Source organism: Trachymyrmex septentrionalis, unplaced genomic scaffold, assembly GCF_001594115.1.
Source record: "Trachymyrmex septentrionalis isolate Tsep2-gDNA-1 unplaced genomic scaffold, Tsep1.0 scaffold52, whole genome shotgun sequence".
Classification (NCBI taxonomy): Eukaryota; Metazoa; Arthropoda; class Insecta; order Hymenoptera; family Formicidae; genus Trachymyrmex; species Trachymyrmex septentrionalis.
Window position 1 is genome coordinate 1,364,150 of NW_017305694.1, and position 9,835 is coordinate 1,373,984.

The following is a 9,835-nucleotide window of genomic DNA, read 5'->3' on the forward strand; positions in this document are numbered from 1 at the left end:
ATACAATAAATTCTTCCCCCCCCCCTCCCTTTCTGTCGGTTACAATACACAAATCAAACCAATACCAAATGTATTAAACAATTTAAATTAACCTTTCTCTTAGTCTCATTTAAATTTAAATTTAAACTTTATTTTTTTTTGACTCCTTTTCAAGTGCTTTCTCTTTTGCTTTCTGATACAAAGGCACAAGTTTGCCTTCTTTAGCAAGAATCTTCAAAAGTTCCATGATAAGTGGTAAATAATTATGCTTTCTTCTGATATTCTCTATTTGGTATCTCTTTGATTTGCTACTCTCTTCCTCAATTAAGGTTTGCAGACGTTCTAACTCTTCAGGATCACAAACATTGGCCTTCTGCCTTTCATATAAAGTTTTTCTGTCTGTCACTATAGCCATTAAATTGAAATGAATCTCGCCTTCGTTATACCTGTTTAATAATAATTTTTATTTTTATACTTGATAGCAATATATAATATTAAAAAATATATATATGTATGTATGTTATATATGTACACACATAGCAAGTTATTGAGAAAGCTACATTTTGTAACTTACTTGTTTATCCGTTTTTGAATTATAGGTTTCGCAGCTTGTACCCATTGTTTCCCTACTGAACACGGACCCAAATCAATTGGCCCATCTTTCAATCCATCTAATTCATACAAACGACCATCAATCGGAACATAACTCACAAAATGAAACACATCATCATCCTTAGATGCCTGTTTTGAGTCGTATTCAAATAATGTTTGTCTAAAATTTTAGTATATAATAAATTTTCTTTAACGTAAATATTTAATGGTTAAAAAGTATATATGTAATATAAAATACCTGGAGAAGGAATTGTGTACTTCTCTTATAACATCAGAATTACTAAGTGCAAGTCCACGCATATTTGCATCAAAGCTTTGACAGAAATTTTTAAATTCTTCTAAGTTTGGTCCGAGAGATATATCTGCATGCTTACAGTTTAATAAAACGCTCAATATTGCTTGGGTCGCGCAAGCATTATTTATTACCTAAAAATAAAATATTATCTTTTTAAACACATTTAAAATTTTTTATATTCAATAAATTTCACATGAATCAATAATTACTTTCCATTTACACCGATTCTCAGATAATTCTCACTTATGACGTCATCATTCAGTTGAATGCGTGTTCCTTTTGCAATGTGACAAGTGAGATTTAACTGAGTTTTGCTTATAATCTGCACAAAATCGAGATCGTGTTATTGTAAGAAATACCATATACAAAAGTCTCTCCGAGAGATGAATCTGTATTACCATGTGATAACTTTTGTACGCATTGTACTTCTTACAACAACACCATCTTGATCTTGTGCACATTATAGGCAAAATTCAGTTAAATTTCACTTTCTTCAAGAGATGAACCTGTACTGTCATGTAATAACTTTTTACCAAGGTAAGCAAATAATGACGTCATTAATACGAGTATGAAATGCTCAACTCACTTCAGACTCAGTTTCACTTATGTGTAAATGGGAAGTAACTATTATCTGTTAATTATCTCAAACTATATTCAATAAAATAATATAATCTATGTCATTTTGTCTATGTTCCAAATATTCTAATGTATTCTAATTCTTTTACATTTTTATACTTTGTAAAAAAATTAATAATAATTATATTTAATTTACTATTAAAATAATTTTCTATTTCTAAGTTAGTAGTATATTTAAGATATCTATTTTATACTTTACATACTTGTTTTGCAAAGAATATTTTGTCCAATCTGTTATCTTGTACAATATTCCCTGATAATTCATCATCTTGTACCCATTTGAATAAAAATATTAAACCATGAATAGGCCTAAAAGAAAAAGAAATTTGTAACAATTAAAAAAATGACACATAAAAATTAACATATTAAGATATTGATATTGTCTAAACCAGTATAATATATTTATCACTTTTCATATCTATGTATATTTTTCTTATTTGTACATCTAAAAGAAATCAAGTATGAAAACATTCTGAAGAAAAAAAACAGGAAAAACAAACATGCAAAAACATTAGTTATCAAGAATATATCTTATTTTTTATGTACAAATGTCTTTCAAATAGTAAAAATTGTCAGTGTCAATGTTACACAAAATAAGCTTACATCAAATCATTGAATTGTTCATCATCCAAACTCCATAATTCTTCTACTTGTGCACCTTTGACCCCTATACAAATACAGCAATATTTAACATTTCATTTAATAGTAGATGATTTTATATAAGATATAATATATTGATACAATTGAAAAAATTATTTTAAAAATATTGCAAAGATTCTGTCAGGCTTCATAATCACAATTTAGAATCAAGCTATTATAAATATTTTTATATCAACATAAATAAATATAATAGAGAACACCTAGGATCGATCAAAGTTAGATCTTTCGAATAATATAATATTCTTGGTTCATGAATTTAATTATCTCAAATGTGACTGTGTGCGTCATATTTATATATATTTATTTATAGCTTGATTATAAAGTAATTATTAATTTGATTTTAAATATACATATCAATATGTATGTATCTGCTATATACATACATATATACATATATGTTTGTATATGTGTGTGTGTATATATGTGTGTTTACATATATATTTTTATGTGCTTATTATAGATGTATTTTTCTATATGTGTATATATGTATATTTAATTATATAGTTTATAGTTTATAATTTATTAATAGTTTATAGTTCTTACTAGCTTTCACATGCATGACAAATGCTTTCCATAAAGAACTTTGCCCAATTCGGGTAACGTTAAAAATAGTGCAAGCAAAGAACGCACTATGATTACAGAGAATGAAAAATTGAAATATACTTGCCGAATTCTTTAATCAATTCCGTAAAAACGCCAGGATCGCTCTCAATGAGACACCAATTTCCTGCTGAGTCCGCCATATTTTATACACTATCGTAAATGTATTACGTGTAGAAAATAAGTAGAGAGCAGTAAAAGGTACGTGAAATTTCTCACGAACTAACGCGCCACTCAGCGACAAATTCTGCAACCTTCTGGAAATATCTGTACTATTTTCTCTGTACTATTTTTGTAGACACCTCTCAGGCTTTTCTCTGCACCAAAAAATATTTGACATTTTAGAATTGTGATGTTCTTAAATATGATGTCATTTTTATCATAATGTTTTTCAGGCTGCGATTTACTTGATGCTACAAATGCTTCGAAGCATTTTTTGATTGGTCAATTAGTAAAATTCTTTCTTCCGATTGATCAATTAAAAGCTTCAAAGCATTTGTAACGCCAAGTTGACCGCACTCTCTGAGGCGTGTTCAGAGAGTTAATTCTGTATCTTCAAACAAGGTGAAAATTATAAAAATAAGTAAATTTACTAAGTGTTGACCAATGAAATTATCAGTATTCTAATAATCTTTGCTCACTTTTACAATTTTCACCTCATTTCAAAATACACAATCAAGTCCTTCTGAAGGTTCTTTGAAAGGAGGTGAAAAATACAAAAGTGAGCAAAGATTACTAGGTATTGATCAATTAAATTATGAATACTCTAGTAAATTTGCTTACTTTTGGGTGCTCTCCAGGTATTATCCTTGTCTAATGTACGATAAACAATAAAGATAGAGTGATACCTGGGTGACACTCGATTGGGTATCTGAACTCAATAAAGAATAGACCTGTTCTTTTTGGCTGAACTTTTGCCCCAGTTTATCTTTCTTCTTTTTTCCTCTTAAAGAGAAAAGGAAGAAAGATAAAAACTGATGTAAAATTGTATGATAAAAATACGCCATGTGTGAAATACGATTCGAAATATGATTGTTAATACATTACTATTATATATTATTATTTATACATATATATTATTATATATTATGATTATATTGTTATATTATATAAATATATTATTATCGCTATTATATTATGATTGGTAATTTGATGAATTTTGGGAGCTTTTGGTGAATTTTCAAGCAAAGTTTTGATAAATTCTTTTCTTAACCCGCTACCCTGTATATAATTACCGACGATCGGTGACGATCAATTCAACATATATATAAATGATTTGTACATTTTCGAGCTAATATAATTTTTGCTTATAATAATTTATAATTACAAATTTGCTCGCAAGATTGTACGAATATTTACATGACGGAAAACGTTTGAAGATTTTCACTATCAGAGCTCAACGCGAAGAAAATGACGGTCTCTTTGCCATCACGCACACAATGACAATAAGTATACGAATATACTGCAAATACACGAGTCAACTCGACATACGGGTGGTAATTCGTTTCGATGCCGCACGCCGAATCGTGGAAATAGTGCGTAACAATTAAGTTATCGCTAGCTACTGTGCGGTTTGTTTTCTCTTTGTTTGATTGCCTTTATTTACATCGGCATCGACTCAGGTATGTAGATGTTTCATACAGTCTTCCAGTAATGTCGCATCGCTATTAACCTAATATAAGCAGTAATTTCGTAGTTGAGATTTTTTTTCAATGATGTCGAAGACTGGTGACTGTTGTGTTCCTGTTTCTGCGTTTAAGTGTATTTATTTTTTATTTATTAACGCATTATTACATATTTATTAACTAACATTATTCTTAAATTTTTAAAGGAAGCCTTATATTAACACATATTATCTTATATTAATATATAAATGATCCTTTTGTGGTTTCATTAGCTATTACAATTTTCATTATCATCCTTGTTGATTACAATATGTTGATACTGCTCTCGAAATCATAAGTTATTAAATAACATGTATATTGATTCATTTATAGTAATTATATTTTTAATATAAAATTTATGATTATGTGTGAATGTTGCTTATATGATTAGCATTGTATATGATTAGTATTGTAATCAAGATGTAAATCATGCTGTAAAAAGACCTTACATCATGATTGAGATATAATTTGCGTTATGATACTGAAAGCTTATAGCTTGATTTTTATGTTTCAGTTTTAGGCAGAATGTCTGAGCAGTTTTTGGGTTGTACAGTTTCGGTAAAGTGTATCGATGATCATGCTTATCAAGGTAAAATTATTGATCTAAATAAGAATAGTCTGACTCTGGCAAAAGCATTTTGCAATGGCATACCTCATGCTTCTTCTGTTGTTAACTTGAGGTAAGACTACTGGCTTGATTAATTTTTATAATGAATAAACTATAAGAAATATTTAAAAAATCTTGCATGTGTACACACACACACACACACACACACACACACACACAACATTTAAATAAATTTGTTTAATTAAATTAAATTTAAATCAGTTTAAATAAGTGGATAAATTAGTATATCACATATTGTTTATTTTATTGCATATATAGCCTTAGATGGGCTGTAACTTTCAAATTGGTTTCATTATAATTGTTATTTTTATGAAAGAGGATTGTATAAAATTCGTTTCTTCCCCAAGTTCTATTTCAGAGAATTGAGTTATTTTTAAACTCGTTTAGAGACTTCTGTCCTTCAAGGCATGACACAATATTACGATTTGTTTATCTTTTATTAGAGTGTAATATTCTTGCATTTAAAATTTTTAATGTATATGAAAAGCAATATAAGAATCAAATGTGATCTTTTACAAGCAGCTGCTCTATCATTAAGTTGTCCAACATTCCAAATAATATATGAATACATATATTAATTATCTTTATTACTACAGTGTAAAGGATATACAGAATCTTGAAATTATATCAACGGAGGAAGCAGGAAATGTTAATGATACACACAGTAAGGTAATCGTGAAGAGACCAATTGCAAAAAGGGCTGGACGATCTATTTCAGAGTGCGTTCCAAATGCAACAGTGCAAGCAGGAAGTTCTCAGTCACAGACAAACTTCAAAAAACCAACAGAGCCTAACCAGCAGCAAGTGGAGCAAACTCCTAATGGGAAAATACCTCAAAGTACATATGATTTATATATTTACATCTGACATATGTTATATTAATGTAACAATATTGCAGCTGAAAATAATGCATCTAATAATAAATCAGTCTCAAAGAGATTAAATCATCGGCAAAGAGCACTGGAAAGAGACGAACATACTTTTGGTACCCCGATTGATCAATTAGAACAAGATTTTGATTTTGAAAAGAACTTAGCATTGTTTAACAAAGAGGTTGAGTTTCACCGTTTTAAACATTATTTAATACAAAAAGAAAATTTAGTAATATGTTGCTTATAACGTTACTTGACTATTTTATTATTATAATTTATTGCAGGCTGTGTGGCAAGAAATAAATTCTTTGAAGCCGGACATTGTTAGACAATCGGAAAACAATCGGGGTACTACTGCTATTTACCGACCCGACGAAAATATTCTTGTATCTGAACCTACAGTACTCAGACAGATCATGGTGCCTTGCCGTGGTGAAAAAGAATATGTTACAGATAATGGTTTGGTAATTCCTAGCATCCCTCTAAGTTTACATCGGCAATTAATAGGTGCAGCAGATAGATTGGGAATAAGCTGGGAACGCAGGGTTCGTATGTTGGAATTATTTGTAACTATTTTTTTGTTTAATGTAAAATGAGAAGTGAGAAAAAAAGAGAAAAAAGGAGAAATAATAGATTCAAGTAAGAGAAAAGAGAGATCCAACCTTATAAGATATTTACATTTAAATAAGTATATTAATGGAACATATTTATTCTGATTACAAAATAATTAAAGTTAAAAATTAAATAAATAAAGAAAGGATAATAAAGAATAAAATTCAATAATTAAATAAGAGGATTTTCAAGATATGGCTTATCTTATTTTCACTTATTTGTTCAAATATACACATCTAAGCTTTTTATTCAATGTTTTAAATTTAATTTTATTTTAATTCTATCGTTATATTTAATAATTCTGGCTTTTTTTGATAGGTGGAATTGCTCGGTCGCGCCGGTGCTGAACTCACTTTACAGTTATTGGGTGGAAGTCATCGATTGAATCCGAATAATGCACATCAATGGCCCACCGTGGTCGTGTTGTGTGGACCACATCGTTCCGGCGCTGCAGGAATCAACTGTGCTCGACAATTGGCTGCTCACGGTGTCACAACAATCGTGTTTGTGGAAAATGCAGAAGATGTATTTCTTTTGCAAGAATTGTCGCTATACAGGCTAACAGACAACAAAGTAGAAACCAAAGTCAAGAATCTGCCATCATTGGTGGATCTGATACTTGTAGCGCTCTGCGATGAAGATTCGCCCAGAATGATCACTCCAATAGCGAGATGGGCAAACAGTAATCGGGCGCCAGTACTATCTATCGAACCTCCGGCGACGGGTACACCAGGCATACTCAGTAAATTCAGCCTGTTGGGTGCCCTACCGCTGTCGCATAGCGTCGACAACGGCAGATTATATTTGTGCAATCTTGCATTGCCAAACAAAGTATACTCTGACGTTGGCATCAAATTTAGATCACCATTTGGACCTAAATTCGTAATTCCTCTACATTCCAATAACTCTTAGCAAATTTTTAAGGATCACATCGTGTCTTTTTGAATAGTCGCCTTCGTTTTATCATGCGCGATTTGCAAACCTCATATACAGGGAAATATATTTTACTTCTGGGGCCCATTGAGTAAAGAGTTTATGTATAGTTTGACATTTGATATAAACTTTTAGATAAACTTTTAGAAAGAGAGAAAAAGAGAACGCATGATGTACTATAATATTTTTCGTATTAATTGCATGATATCCACAGATGGATGCACAATGCACTATTTCCGATATTGTATAACTTTGAAAGCTGTATTTTAAAGTCTTGATTAAGCATTATACACATAGATAAAATATAGATATTTTGTCTGTAAAACTGTGAAAACATCGTTTTATGAATAGCAAACATAAGATAGAACTAATACTCTAAATATTAACGACATACTTCTCCAAAATAAAAAGTATGTAGAGTCTTTGTTTAGGAATACAACTATATGTGTCGCAGTATGGTTTTGCATCGGAGCACATGAGTGCTCCCAAATATGTATTTGATATGGCTAAATAAAAGTTAATTACTTGGCACAGGTCACACTACACATGTGTGTATCTATAGTTTATATTAACAAAATTTATATTAATGAGTAAGAAAAAGTATGTAAAAATTATTGCCATAAATTCTCGTAATTAAGAATGTTTTCATGTTTTCGGATTAATAAATAGTTAAATGATGAGAATCGTATAAGAATATAGAGCCACTGTAAGAAAATACTTGCTTGGCATAGTATAAGTTTATAGCTGAACACTAATAGTAAGAATATTAAAGTGATAGCTTGCACATATGAGAGAAAAAAGTCTTTGTATTTTTAATAATTTGTAACGTACTATTTATGTCATTAAAAATCTGCGCGCGAGACGCGCAGCTATTTAGCATTTCTATTTGATCAATTAGATGATCGACAACAATTTTATACTTGTGCACATCTACATTTATTAATTTGTTCAGTAAGCTCTAGTTGCTCATATACAGAATATTATATGTATTTTATTTTTTTTATGTTCATCACTTTATGTTCCAATATAGAAACTATAATAACGAAATGTGTAGATGTATTAAAATTATTGTAAACGCAAGATATCTTCAGCATTGTATAAAGTATATTAACACTTGAATATTCCTTTTTGTACTGATTTCTTTTAATGTTTACATTTATAATCAAGTGGAATGTGCTTTCGATGAACACGAATTTAGTTATTGTAAATCTAGAAATATAGACAATATAATAATTTCTTGTAAATCCGATGTTGTATGAAATCGATATAAAATAATCCTACAATTCATGTCCATTTAAAAATGAATTAAATACTATGAAACGCATTTCAACATTTTAAATGATTTATTTGGAAGTATACATTTAATTATGTAAGACACATTTGATAGTAATAATTATAATTATTGTGTTAATAATTAATATCAATTATTAACATTTAAAATAATTGAGCTTTTAAATTAATAATAATTGTACATTGATCAAAAGATAATTGTTTTAAACAATTGATAATTGTATATTAGCAAAACAGATATTTAATAATAATAATTTACAAATTATATAAACTTTATAATCTGTGTTATCTATATATTTGAAAGAAATGTACTACATATTTATGTCATGTATATATAATTTCCTTGTATCAATAATTTAGAAACAGAAAGTAATTTATAAAACTTGAACAAAATAAATAAATTTCATAAATAATATATGGACAATGATATGGATATGACACATTGAATTTCTATATCAGTGTTAATTTAATTATCTGCTAACAATATAAATTACACATTAAAAGAATATATGATTTTATCGATGTGCAGAGAACTGCAATTATGTAAATAACGAAATAATGATATGAAAGTTGAGATATTTGTTTGTTATTAAAAATCATTGTTCCATCATTTCCGATTTGTTTTAATATCATTTTGATATTATCGTGACTTGTTGTTCTGCTTGGAATATAAAGAGATACGAGGGTCATCTCGCAGTCCACTGTTTGGACTGTTCCTTCGTCTCAAGAGTAAAGTAGTGGATCCAAGTTTCATTAAGTTATCAATCGATATAAAAAATCCAACTGTTTCGCCTAAACCGTCCCAACAGGGCCTTAGAAGGAAATGTTCGTTCGAATGCCTTTTTGGTCCACAGTGAGCAAGTGCGGCACCCAACACGCGGTTAGCTTACGCATGCTTAATTCTTCAATTAATATATGACAAACACGTTTTATCGATATGCCCATAGCCTCTGCTGTCTCTCTAACTTTAATTCAACAGTCGTTCAGTATTTCGTGAATTTTTTCGATGTTATCGGTGGTGGTCGCAATTGTTGGTCCCTCATTATCATTCAAG

The 9,835-nt window shown here is 29.6% G+C and overlaps 2 protein-coding genes across 2 annotated transcripts; one reads left to right on the forward strand and one right to left on the reverse strand.

Moving 5' to 3' along the window:
• Positions 1-27: 27 nt before the first annotated feature.
• Positions 28-3,020, reverse strand: LOC108751862 (ubiquitin carboxyl-terminal hydrolase isozyme L5). Its single transcript, XM_018492333.1, has 6 exons — positions 2,850-3,020; positions 2,126-2,189; positions 1,726-1,831; positions 830-1,017; positions 554-751; positions 28-425 (listed from the first exon to the last, which is right to left on the reverse strand). The coding sequence occupies exons 1-6, from the start codon at positions 2,923-2,925 to the stop codon at positions 122-124; spliced, it is 936 nt and encodes a 311-aa protein (XP_018347835.1). The 5' UTR covers positions 2,926-3,020; the 3' UTR covers positions 28-121.
• Positions 3,021-4,269: 1,249 nt separating this feature from the next.
• On the forward strand, positions 4,270-8,562 carry LOC108751861 (enhancer of mRNA-decapping protein 3). Its single transcript, XM_018492332.1, has 6 exons — positions 4,270-4,404; positions 4,961-5,126; positions 5,671-5,912; positions 5,973-6,127; positions 6,231-6,491; positions 6,877-8,562. Exons 2-6 carry the CDS (start codon positions 4,972-4,974, stop codon positions 7,468-7,470), a joined length of 1,407 nt encoding a protein of 468 aa, XP_018347834.1. The 5' UTR covers positions 4,270-4,404; positions 4,961-4,971; the 3' UTR covers positions 7,471-8,562.
• Positions 8,563-9,835: the final 1,273 nt, after the last annotated feature.

Bases quoted from the DNA above. Each gene is read 5' to 3' on its own strand.
- LOC108751862 (XM_018492333.1), bottom strand. From the start codon at position 2,925: ATGGCGGACTCAGCAGGAAATTGGTGTCTCATTGAGAGCGATCCTGGC. The intron at 752-829 runs GTATTTTATATT...CTAAAATTTTAG, and splicing joins GTACACAATTCCTTCTCCAG to ACAAACATTATTTGAATACG. The intron at 426-553 runs GTAAGTTACAAA...ATTATTAAACAG, and splicing joins ATTCAAAAACGGATAAACAA to GTATAACGAAGGCGAGATTC.
- LOC108751861 (XM_018492332.1), top strand. From the start codon at position 4,972: ATGTCTGAGCAGTTTTTGGGTTGTACAGTTTCGGTAAAGTGTATCGAT. The intron at 5,127-5,670 runs GTAAGACTACTG...TTATTACTACAG, and splicing joins TCTTCTGTTGTTAACTTGAG to TGTAAAGGATATACAGAATC. The intron at 6,128-6,230 runs GTTGAGTTTCAC...AATTTATTGCAG, and splicing joins TAGCATTGTTTAACAAAGAG to GCTGTGTGGCAAGAAATAAA.